The sequence below is a fragment of the Artibeus jamaicensis genome, unplaced genomic scaffold (assembly GCF_021234435.1).
Source record: "Artibeus jamaicensis isolate MK-2021 breed Jamaican fruit bat unplaced genomic scaffold, CSHL_Jam_final scaffold_847, whole genome shotgun sequence".
Lineage (NCBI taxonomy): Eukaryota > Metazoa > Chordata > Mammalia > Chiroptera > Phyllostomidae > Artibeus > Artibeus jamaicensis.
This window is the reverse complement of record NW_026522057.1, coordinates 15,273,337-15,285,793: the sequence shown is the minus strand read 5'-3', so window position 1 is coordinate 15,285,793 and position 12,457 is coordinate 15,273,337. Positions and strand designations below refer to the sequence as shown.

Genomic DNA, 12,457 nt, shown 5'->3' with positions numbered 1-12,457 from the left:
CTCAGCTGCAGGTGAGGATGAGCATTCTGTGTGGCCTTGGCCCTGGTACCAAGGGAGGATCCAGTTTATGACTGGGACCCAAGTCCTACCCTTCAGGGAATAGCAGGTAAGCCTATGGGGCCACTTGCCACTGTCCCTCAGACTGACCACTCTCCTGTCTTCCTTCCTGCCAGGTGCTGAAGCGCCAGGGCTACGATGAAGGCTGTGACATCTGGAGCCTGGGCATTCTGCTGTATACCATGCTGGCAGGGTAAGTGCCCCATTGGCCTGGGCCTCCTCCCAATACATTTGCCCCTTCCTCCAGCCCTAATGTATAGGCTGGGGTGGTGCTTGTCTAATGGGAGACAATTAGCCTTGCCTCAGGAAGGTCTGAAGATAGGGACATGGCCCTATCTTTATATGTTTCACCTTGAGGAAATAGATGCCGCCCTTGGGAGCTTCCAGTCTGAAAGAGGAGAAATGGCCCCCTACCTCTAGCCCCTGAATGGAGGCTAGAAGATATACTCAGACTAGGTGGACTTTTCTCCAGATACACTCCATTTGCCAATGGACCCAATGATACACCAGAGGAAATCCTGACCCGGATCGGCAGTGGGAAGTTTACCCTCAGTGGGGGAAATTGGAACACAGTTTCAGAGACAGCCAAGGTTAGTCTGTGAGGCCTGGACCCAGATCCTTTGGGGTGGGGAGGCAGGGTACCATTGCTGGGCTTTTCAGCAAATTACGAACAGATGACCTGAAATCTTCTTTCTCCAAGTGGGAAATTCCCAGGCAGGCTGCCCCCTCACCGTGTTTGGACAACTGGATAATCATTCACTGACCCTTCCCATGTTCTGGGCCTGCAGGGCACAGAGGGATGTGACTATGCCTTGTGGAAATTTAGTGTGGGGGGAGGTATAGGCTTACATACAGGGAACAGAGATGCCAGGCAGCAGAGAGAGATGGGCCTTCCTGGGCAGGAGTATGGACAGTGGAGGTACAGAGTAGCGCTACTGACCATGCCAAGCAGAGAGGCCTTTTCTGAGGAGGGTACACTTGCACTTTCAATACTAGTAAATTTCCAGTTATGGGAACCTCTGTGCTGGACACTAGGTTGAGCCTTCAATGAATAGTACCACCTTACATCAGCCTTATGAGGCAGGTATCATTGTTATATCTGTTTCTTAGAGGGGAAACTGAGGCTCAAAGATTTGAAATAAATGGCCCAGGATACTCAGCTGATGAGCAGGAGAATCAGGTTTTGAACCTGAGTCTGCCTGACCCCCTAACTTATGTTCTTCTTACCTTTCTGCCTGACTTCTAGAAGGTGAAAGAGAAAGAAAAGGGTATTCTAGGAAGAACTCCCAAAGAAGGTCCTGTGCCCAGGGAGGCCCTGGAGCAGTGTGGGGAATGGATCACAGGGAGAGTATACTGCCAGGGTTTAGGCAGCAACAGATGGTAGAAATGGTTGCCTTGCCCATTTCCCATCAGTGAGACACAACTTTCTGCTCCCCTGCTGGGCCCTCTTACCAACCCACTTGCCGGCTGTGTCCCCAGGACCTGGTGTCCAAGATGCTGCACGTGGATCCCCATCAGCGCCTCACAGCTAAGCAGGTCCTGCAGCATCCATGGATCACCGAGAAAGACAAGCTTCCCCAGAGCCAGCTGTCCCACCAAGACCTACAACTTGTGAAGGTATGGCCACCCCAGGCTCCAGGCATCTGGGATCCTAGGCCAAGGTTCCATGGTCAAGGACTTGGAGTGGTAGAGCTAGGAGATGCCATGTCTATCTGTCCTGGGGCCCCAGTCTACATGCAGCATTGAGTGTGGTGTCAACAATATACTCAAAGGCCTCTAGTCTGCTGGGGACACAGCCCCTTACCTCTGAAGCTTTCATTCTGATGTAGGAGACAAGACCATGAAGGACCACCAAGGCTGCATTGACAGGGGGCTGGGTGGGCTATGGAATGCTGGGAGGAGCTGGTCTGGCCCTGAAACACAATGTCCCCACTTCTACCTATACTTCCCATCATCATGAACTGACCTCTTACTTTCTCTCCTAGGGAGCCATGGCAGCTACGTACTCTGCACTCAACAGCTCCAAGCCCACCCCTCAGCTGAAGCCCATTGAGTCATCTATCCTGGCCCAGCGGCGGGTGAGGAAGCTGCCATCCACCACCCTGTGAGAGGCCAGGGCATCCAGGCTGCAGGGCAGTGCTAGCTCAGTGGAGGCGGCATACTTCCTGGAGAAAGCAGGCCTGAGTCAGGGCCAGAGGGAGCAGAGCCCCAAGGGGCCCAGGAAGCAGCCAGCCCAGATCACCCCAGTGAGGGTGTGAGAAGTGCCTTCTTCCCAAGAATAGACTCTTCTCAGCTCAGGCTCTGCTGGTTGAAATCAATTCACTGTACAAACTCTTACCTTTTTTAAGGAAAAATGACATCAACCACCATGGATTTCTACAAGATCCATTTGCCTTTCTGGGAGCAGAAGTAGCCAGTGCAGCCCCAGGAGCGACACTGAGTCACACTAGGGCTCTCTGTGGCTGAGACTCCTTAGAGCAGCTTTGGGGTCCTACCCTGGGAATCCCACGACTGGCTTTCTGTAGCCATCTGTACCCACCTCCGAGGCAGTCCAGCATCAACTTCCAGAGCCCTTGGTTTAGCAGAACTTGCTCTATCTCCGGTCAGCTCCTTTTCTGTACTGTTCTGCTGGAGGGTCTGGAACCACTTCCTGCTAGAGGAGAGAACCAAGGCCCCATGGCTCCCAGCTCCAGGCACCAGCATCCACATCAGCCCCTCCAGTGGATCCCCTGCAGTTAAGTTGGCTACTCCCAGAGGAGCATCTGGAATGCACTTTTTAACTGACTTCGGTTGGAGTCTGCCACAGGACAGAATTCAGAGGAGGCCTCTGGGGTGGGTCAGGAGGGGCAGGGGCTTTTTTTTTTCCCATTTTCTCCTCAGCTGGTAACTCAGGGTTCATCTATTCATGGCCTTTCTAATAAACTTACAGTTGAGTTGAAGCACGCTTGCCTCCACTTTTCATCCCTGAATTTGCCCACTTTCTGCTATGAGGCAGTAAGGACTTTGGCAGTGACAGACAAGGAATGGACGAGGGCTGAGTAGCCCAGGTGCTTGCAGCTCAAGTGATTTGGGGAGCATGTGGGAGTCCCACCACCTCTGCCCTCACATTCCTGCCAGGGGATTCTATTATGCTATTAATATCAGTAATGAAATTATTAGCCACCAGTGACCAAGTGCCAGGCACTGTGCCTGAGCCTTATGTGTATATCTCATTTAATCTGAACCCTGTGAGGTAGATAATATTATTATCCCTGTTTTATAGATGGAAAAACTGAGTGTCAGAGAAGAAATGACATCGCCTTACACAGTAAAATTTTTCTTGAGTACCTATCCTGGCCCTGCTTTAGACACTGGTGAACCAAGTAGAAAACAAGATCATTGTTTTCGTGTGTCTTACCTCTTAGTAGGAAAATGGACAGTTACTAAACCAAGGTCAACTACTGATAGAATATGCAGTGTTAAATTGGGGTGAGAGATAGGGTGATCAGTAAAGACCTCCCTGGGGACATGACCCAGAAGCTAAGATCTGAATGATGAAAAGAGGTCAGTGAAGACCAGGAAGCAGAGGGCAGTGTTGGGACAAAGGCCTCAGGGAAGAAACTATCTGGGCATGCTAAGGACCAAGAGAAGCCTATGTAGTTGTGATGTCAGGATCAGGGGTCAGCACAAGACGAAGTTGGAAAGGAGGGCAGGGGCCAGTCATGCTGGGCTTTGTAGGCCAGGGTAGAGTTCAGGTTTAATTCTAAGTGAGATGCAAGTACCAAAAGAACTGAAGCAGGAGAGTGACATGATTTGATTTACATTTCTAAAAGATCACTCTAATAGGTAGAGAATTGATGGGGAGGAAAGGGTGGGCAGGGAGACCAAGTCAGTGGCTTACTGCAGTAGCTCAGACAAAATGAGGTGGCCTGGACTAGGGTGGTGGGAATAGAGATAGGAGTGAACAAAGTCAGGATATGCCTTGGTAAGTCAAGCAGATAGTAATTGCTGGCAGTTCGGGTGTAGAGACTGAGAAAAAGGAGATTCATGGATATCTTCTAGATTTTTTACTTAAGCAAGTGAGCACTGAGGGAGAAATTGGGGAGGAGGAGATTTGAAAACTCTTTGGGAGATGCCTTTAAATATCCAAAGAAAACTGTCGACTAAGAGTTGGAATTAGAAGTTGGAGTTCTGGAGAGGGGTCTGGATTATAAGGATAAATTTGGGGAACATTACTTTGGAGAAAGTTTGGAGAACCAAGAGGCTGGGCTTTTCAAAGTGTGGTCAGTAGGCCAGCAGTATTGCTATCATCTGGGAGCTTATTAGAAATGCAGAATCTCAGGCCCATCCCTAGACCTGCTTAGTCAGAATCTACATTTTAACAATCTGCATGTGATTTGTGTGTACATTAAAGTTTGAGAAGTGCTACTGCAGGGACTATGATTGAGTCCTAGCTCATATGAGCATTTTAAAATGGCACCTTTGAAGGGAGAGCCAGCAGAAGACTGGTGTGGTAGCAGGGACCTGACAGTCTTGGAAGATTGCCTTATGAGCCAGGTCCTTCTGCTTCAATTATTTTTCAACCTCCCCACTTTACAGATTAGAAAGCCAGGGCCTGAGAGGTGAATAAATTCTGTTATAATGGAAAGGGATTCTGACACTAGCAGCTTGGCTTCAGAGCTGGCCTAGGCATGAAGATTCTGAGCTAGCAGCCTCCCCACAGGAGCAGGGAAGGCTATATTGTATCCCCAAGGGCTGAACACACTGACACACAGTCTGAGCCCTGATTTGGGTGTGCTCTAATTCTCTGAGGCTTAGTTCTCCACCTGTACAGTGAAACCAACATTTCCTGTCCCACCCACAACCCAAGGTTGTTCACTCTGGACCCCATCGCCCCAGCTGGAATCCTGGGCATCATCTGACTCCTTCCTACACTTTCCCACATTCGATCTGCATCCTGGCCCCATCAATTCTATCTCTTAAATATTTTTGGCTTCCATGCCCTCCTCTTCCTCCCTGTCCTCATATTTGCAGGGTTTTTTTTCTTGCCACAGACTACTGATTCCCTCCAGTCTTTTGTGTCCCCAGCATTCTCCATTTAGAATCACAAGTCTGACCCAACATCTGCCTGCAGGGGCTCCTCATTGTTCACAAGCTAGAGCCCAGGTATCCTAGCCTGACAGTTAGTGTCCTGGTGAACTGGTCTCCCACCCTGAGCCCCAGTATCAGCTCTCAGACTTGAACTTGCCATGCTCCTCCCTCCACTGGATTCTGCTGCTGCATGTTCTGGTTAACTTCTAATGATCCTTTAGAAAAGCTCAAGTGACACTTTCAGGAAGCCAACCAGGACACCCCAGACAGGGTTTGTTAGCCCTTATTTGGAATTCCCAGACACTCATTCTCTGTGTCTCACCAGTTTGTGAACTCAAGGGCATGGGCTGTGTTTTGTTTACTTCTGGACCCCCCAGCACAATAGCACCAAGCCTGGCACAATATTTTGGTCCTCAGCTAGTGTTAGCTGAATGGCTAAGTAGAAGAGAATGAAGGACCAATGAATTTGATGGTGCTGGAAAAAGCAGTAGAAACTACATCTCGGACTTTCCAGAGCCTGGAAAGGTATGTGGGGGGTCAGAAAGAGAAGCTGGTGCTCTGAGGCACAGAGCAAATAGTGTCTTCCCCAAGCACCAAAATCCAGGAAATGGTGATGGGGGACTGGGAGTACACATGTGCTTTGTTGGCAACTAAACTTCAAAATCCAAATACTTCACCTCTCTGAGCTTGTTTCCCCATTTGCTAAATAGGGTTATAATTCACATTCCTCTCACAGCATTACCTGAAGATCAAATGAACAAGTAAATATGAATAAGTTTAGGAAGGTAAATGCTTCTTCTACAGTTAAGCTTTCTCTAATTTTCTTTAAGATTTTATTTATTTTTAGAGGGAAGGAAGGAAAAGAGAGAAACATCAATGTGTGAAAAACACATTCATCAGTTGCCTCTTGCACTCCCCCAACTGGAGACCTGGCCCACAATCCAGGCATGTGCTCTGACCAGGAATTGAATCAGCCATCTTTCGGTTCACAGGCCAGCACTCAATCCACTGAGCCACACCAGCCATCAACTGTATTTTTTAAATAAAAAAAATTATTGATTTTAGAAAGAGAGAAACATTGATTTGTTGTTCCATTTATTTATGCATTCAATAATTGATTCTTATATGTACTCTGGCCAGGGATGGAACCTATAACCTTGGCTTATCAAGACAATGCTCTTGAGCTATCTGGCTAAGGCCTAAGTTTCTTCTAAATTTTACAAATGTTACAACAGTCCCCCAAAGAACTCAGTAGACTCTAGAAACAGTTCCCAGTCACTAGCATCTCAGACAGGAAGTTCCCTTTCTGCGGGCTGACTCCCTGGGCAAAACCCACTAATAGAAGTAACTGGCTTGAGGAAACAAATTGCCAAGCCAGAGGTCCCTGAATTCCAGAGTCACTGTTGCCTGTAATGCTCAAATAATAATCCCTGTGCTCCCACCTTGTACAGGGCCCCTTCCCAAGTGGCTCCAATCTATTAAACCAATCCTATGTGGAGATGCTGAACACCAAGTGTTCCATGCTTTATTTCATTTGATCCTTATGTGAAGGAGATATGATTAATTCCATCCCATACATGAGAAAATTGAGGCTTGGAGGTTAAATGATTTGTCCAAGGACACAGGTAAATGGTAAGAGCAGAACTCAGAAGGACACCTACATGATTCTGAAACTCACTCTTAACCAGTGTGCTGCCTCACCTCTCTGCTTCTGAGACTACTTTCATGTTCCATAGACCTGTTGGGTTATCACTGTTCCTCAGCCAACCTTGTGGTCCTAAAGTTTCCTACAGTACTGGGGTCTGGTCTCCTTTGGGTTGAAGTTGTTAGAAAGTTACATTTCCCAGTTGACAAACAGTAGGAAACAAGTTGGGGAGTTTGGGGAGTTTCCCATGGACAGTCTCATAAGGTAGTGAGTTCCACATTGCCTGGGCTGCACACACAGAAAACTAATGACACTTGCCACGATCTTGGAGGAGATTCCTATTCCCAGTCTGGGATTGTTTAGATGAATTTACATGACTCCTCTGAGTCAAAATATCAGATTCTCAGCATTTCTTGCATTTTACCTACTTACATATCATGTTTTCCATGATTATTTGTGAGACAGGCACTTTCAGAGAAAAAGCTGGTTTTCTACATATGTTGAATATCCAAACATTTGTTACTTTGGTTAACACCAAAGTAACAATTCTCTCACCCAAACTTGTAATAAAAGGCCATCATTCATTTATAATGGCTATAATAGTAGGCATGATTTATTGAGTTCCTGCTTTATACAAGGTACAATATATACATCATCCCCAATACTCGAAGCAGTCTCATGAGGGTGGTATTATAATATCTATCTTATCCCAAGAAACTGAGGCTAAGAGAGGAAACTTGCCCACAGTCTTTCAGCAAGGAGGTGGCTGAGCTAAGTTTTGAACCCAAGTCTATCTGGCCCCAAAGTTCATGCTGTACCACCCTGATGCATGAGCTAAATTTTATTCCACAGTGACTCATAAAATCTCACAGTTGGAAGGGCCCTAAAGGCTGATCTCCGCCCAGTACAGGAATCTCCCATAGATGGTTATCCAGTTTCTGCTCAAGTGTCCCCTGCAAAGGAGACTCCACCACATCACAAAGCAGTCCCCCTCATGGTTGGAAAATTCCTCCACTTTGAATTGAGATCTTCTGAGTAACTTCTATTTCTTGGCGGGGAGGGGGGGTTCCCACTAACTCCAAAGAGCTCAGAGAAATGACTCAACAGTGGCAGGAGGGAAATCTAAATGAGCATCCTCACCCCTCACTCCTACCCCCCAGTGGAGGTAGCTACAGTGGCAGGCAAAAGTGCTAAGACCCTTTGAGGTGAGCAGGAGGGCCTCCTGGGCCATCATCCCCTTTTCCCCAAGGATGTGCAATGTGCTCCCACCTCAACTCCTGCCCAGCTCATCTGTGAAGGCAGCACTGAGTGGGTAGGAACAGCACTGGACATGTAGTCAGACCAGAGATCGCATTCCCAACCCCAGTGCTGACCTTCTGTGTGATCTTAGGCAAGTCATTTCACTGCTTTGAGGTTTTCTCAACTGTCAAACAGAGATACTATGAATGTCAAAGAAGAAGTTGTATGGCCCTGGTCAGGTAGCTAAGTTGGTTAGAGAATTGTCTCAATACTCCAAGGTTGTGGATTTGATCCCCCATCAGGACACGTATGTGAATCAACCAACGGGTGGATCACACATAGATGGGTAAGTCAACAAGTCAATGTTTCTCTCTCTAAAATCAATTTAAAAAATTAAAAATAAAGGAGAGGGTATGTGAAGCTTCTATAGAGCTCCTCAGTTATAAGCAAACAGCAACCAGGATGTAGAAAGCTGTTAGAGTTGTGGTTAAGTACAGATTCTGGGGTTAGGCTGCCCTTGTTTTGTTGTTTTAACTTTTTTCTTGAAGCATAAGCAGTCCTGGGTTAGAATCCAGTTTTGACAGATTGCCTATATGACCTGGGGTACGTCATTTAACCTCTCTGTCCCATCTTTAAAATGGATCTACTCTGTGGCAAAGGTGAAGCAAGGTAATGCATCAGAAGCACATAACACAGGGCCTCCCACAGGAAGTGCTTAATACGTGTCGGCTACTACGCACTCCTCCCAGAGCATATATTCCAACCTCTCAGTTCTCTCTCTTTCTCTCTTTTCTGTTTTAGTAGAGGGAACCACATCCAGAGCCTGGAGAGAAGTCAACTCATCTGAGCATCTTCACCCAATGGGGAGAAGAGGGAGCACTCTCATAGGATCTTCTCTATCTTTTTCTCTCCTACCCCAAAGCCTTTCTTTGAGTTATAACTCATGTTTATGACTCAATCTGAAACTTCTTTTTATAAGTAATTTCCTCTGTTTCTCTTCCCTCTTCCACTCCACACCCCGACCCAAGACTGTGGGTTGAATTGACAAATCAAGGGGCAGATGTTTGAGCTGGGCATGAGAGGTGTACCTGGGATGGGCCTGGAGTCACCCATTGCAAAACATTCTTACCAAGCTGGATTGGGGCACTACAGAGATTTATAGTTACTAGCTCCTTTGCACAGGATCCAAAAGGACATGAAGAGAACTAAATTCTCACCTAGAAGATTAAGTAGAAGGTTGGAATCAGAAAGCATGAGATTGAAATCAAACTTCTATACATCTTGGGCATTTCTGAGCCTCATTTTCCTCATTTGTAAACCATCTTCAGAGGGTTATAAGAGTAAATGCTCTGGAAGAGATTGGGTGCGCAAGAAATGGTAGCTGAGTTGCAAGAATGCTTGATAGCCCTGGCCAAGGAGCTCAGTTGGTTAGAATGTCATCCTGATACACCAAGGTTATGACTAAATCCCTGGTCAGGGCACATACAAGAATCAAGAAATGAATGCATGAATGAGTGAAATAAAATAGAAGTTTCTCTCTCTCTCCCCCCTAAAAAATCAATTAAAAAAGTAAAAAGAATTCTTGATAGAATCTTCAGAGTAGATTGAGACCATCCAGAACCAGAGAATCTTTTTTTTTAAATATTAAATTTTATTTAGTTACTTTTCAAGTACATTTTTTTTTTATCTATTTCTCCCATTCCCACCCCCCCCCCCGCCCGGTCTCCCCTCTTCCTCCCATTCCCCCCCCCCCCAGTCCTCATCTCTGTGTCTTTCATATTTGTTCCTCAAAATCCCTCCCCCTTTTCCCCCTTAAGTTCCCTTCCCTCTCCCCTCTGGTCGCTGCCCACTTGTTCTCTATTTCAGTGTCTTTGTTTTTATTCTGTTTGCTTGTTTGTTTTATTCTTTAGCTTCCTGTCAAAGGTGAGATCATATGGTATTTGTCCTTCAATGCTTGGCCTATTTCACTCAGCATAATGCTTTCCAGCAGGACCAGAGAATCTTAATGTGGGGTCCATGGGCTTCCCAGGAATGTGAAAATAATATGTAAAATGGTGTCTGTATGTGTATTTTTCTGGAAAAAGAGAATATAGTGTTTTCATCAGATTCCTTTTAAGTTTTAAAAAATACTTTATTTATTTTTAGAGAGAGGGGAAGGGAAGGAGAAAGAGTGGGAGAGAAACATCTATGTGTGGTTGCCTCTCATGTGTCCCCCACTAGGGACCTTGCCTGCAACCCAGGCATGTGCCCTGACTGGGAATTGAACCGGCAACCCTTTACTTCACAGGCCCGTGCTCAATCCACTGAACTGCACCTGCCAGAGCTCTTTTTAAGTTTTTTTTAAATTTTTAATTACTTTTTTAAAAGATTTTATTTATTTATTTTAGACAGAGGGAAAGGGAGGGAGAAAGAAAGAAAGGGAGAGAAACATCAATGTGTGGTTTCCTCTTGTGCTCCCCCTCAGTGGGGACCTGACCTGGACTGCAACCCAGGCATGTGCCCCGACCAGGAATTGAACCAGTGACCCTTTGGTTCACAGGCCAGCACCCAATCCACTGAGCAACACCAGCCAGGGCTAAATTGATTTTTAAAGAAAGGGAAAGGGAAGGAGAAACAGAGAAACATTGATCAGTTGCCTCTAATACATACCCTGTCCAGGGGCCAAACCCGCAACCCAGGCATGTGCCCTGACCCCACAATTTTTTGCCTTGCGGGACAACACCCAACCAACTGAGACACACCAGTCAGGGCCATCAGATTCTTAATGGGGTTTGCGATCCCCCACAATATTAACCATTGTCTCCAGGGGACCAGATAACTAAAACTTTTGCTTTATAAGTATATAGCACAGCCTTCCTGCCCCAGCAGGGTGCTGTTCATTTAGTAGTCATGTGTATTCCAGGCACTGGAAATACAGTGACAGACACTCCTTGCCCTTCTGGAGCACTGAGCTTCAGAGAGGTTGAGTGATTTATATAGCCAAGGTCACATACTTCTGAAGAAAGCAGAATGCTAGGATTGGAACCCCGGATCTCTGACTGCAAAGCTGGCCGCGTTGTATCTCATTAGAGGTGCACTCAAAGGTCCGTGGCTTGCCCAAGTTCCCTCTGGTTGGCCAAGACCAGCAGGATGAGCATTCCATAAGAAAGGCCCTTAGGTCACACTGAGAGAGCCGGATTGGAGCTGTCAGCACACCACCTGGGTGTGCTGATGAATTGCCTGCAGGTGGCAGGTCATTTTCTACGACTAGTCCTATTCTGAGCCAATTTAGGGAGGGGCTCCCCCTTCCTAAACTCTAACACAAGCCACAGACCATGAGGGAATTTTACATGTATATTTATATCAGCTATATTGAGGTTTAATTTACATACAATAAAATGCATAGGTTTTTAAGTATGATTGGATGAGTTTTGACAAACACCTGTGAAACCCATACTACTCCAAGATGTAGAATATTTTCATTACTCAGAATTCCCTTGTGTCCCTTTCTCTATCTCCCCCAATGTCAGAGGAAGCCACTATTCACTATTCTGATTTTTATCACCATGAATTAGTGTTTCCTGTTTTAAAATTTGTATAAATAAAATCATACAGTATGTTCTTTTCTTTGACTTTTGTTCAGCATAATGTCTATGAAGCTTCATCCATGCTGTTGTATATTCACCCATTTTTGTTGCTGAGTAGTATTTATTTGATGAGTATGCCACAATTGTTTAATCTATTTATCTGTTAATGGACATTTTTTCCAGTTTTTGGCTAATATGAATGTAGGTATTTGTGTGAAATGTTTTTATTTTCATAGGTAAGTACATGGAAGTGGCATAGCTGTATCACAGGATAAGGTGTATGTTTAACTATGTAAAAAATTACTAAATAGCCCTGGCTGATGTGGCTCAATGGATTGAGTGCTGGCCTGTGAACCCAAAGGTCGCCAATTCGATTCTAGTCAGGGTACATGCCTGGGTTGCAGGCCAGGTCCCCATCTGGGAATGTGCGAGGGCAACCAATGTATCTCTCACACACTGATGTTTCTCTCCCTCTCTTTCTCCCTTCCTTTACTTCTCTCTAAAACTAAATAAATAAAATCTTTAAAAAAATTACTAAGTAGTCCTGGCCTGCTAGCACAGTTGGTTAGAGTGTCATCCTGATACCTAATATACCCAGATTGTGTATACGAGAATGCCTGGTCAGGGCACATACAAGAATCAACCAATGGCCCTGGCTGGTGTAGCTCAGTGGATTGAGCGCGGGACTGTGAACCAGAGTATAGCGGTTCGATTCCCAGTCAGGGCACATGCCTGGGTTGCAGGCCAGTTCCCAGCAGGGGACGCATAAGAGGCAACCATACATTGATATTTCTCTCCCACTCTTTCTCCTTCCCCTCCCCTCTCTCGAAAAATAGATAAATAAAATATTAAAAAAAAAAGAATCAACCAATGAATGCAT

At 45.9% G+C, this 12,457-nt stretch overlaps 1 protein-coding gene across 4 annotated transcripts in view; it reads left to right on the top strand.

The window, feature by feature from the left end:
• Nucleotides 1–2,998, top strand: part of RPS6KA1 (ribosomal protein S6 kinase A1) — a 38,827-nt gene extending 35,829 nt beyond the window's left edge. For 3 of the 4 annotated variants that reach the window (XM_037135843.2, XM_037135844.2, XM_037135841.2), the window contains 4 exons: nt 174–250; nt 530–647; nt 1,537–1,674; nt 2,043–2,998. In XM_037135843.2, the coding sequence (XP_036991738.1) occupies nt 174–250; nt 530–647; nt 1,537–1,674; nt 2,043–2,165 (456 nt within the window). In that variant the 3' untranslated portion in view covers nt 2,166–2,998. The remainder of the gene's footprint in view (nt 1–173; nt 251–529; nt 648–1,536; nt 1,675–2,042) is intronic. The other variant, XM_053660382.1, reaches the window with a different exon arrangement.
• Nucleotides 2,999–12,457: the final 9,459 nt, after the last annotated feature.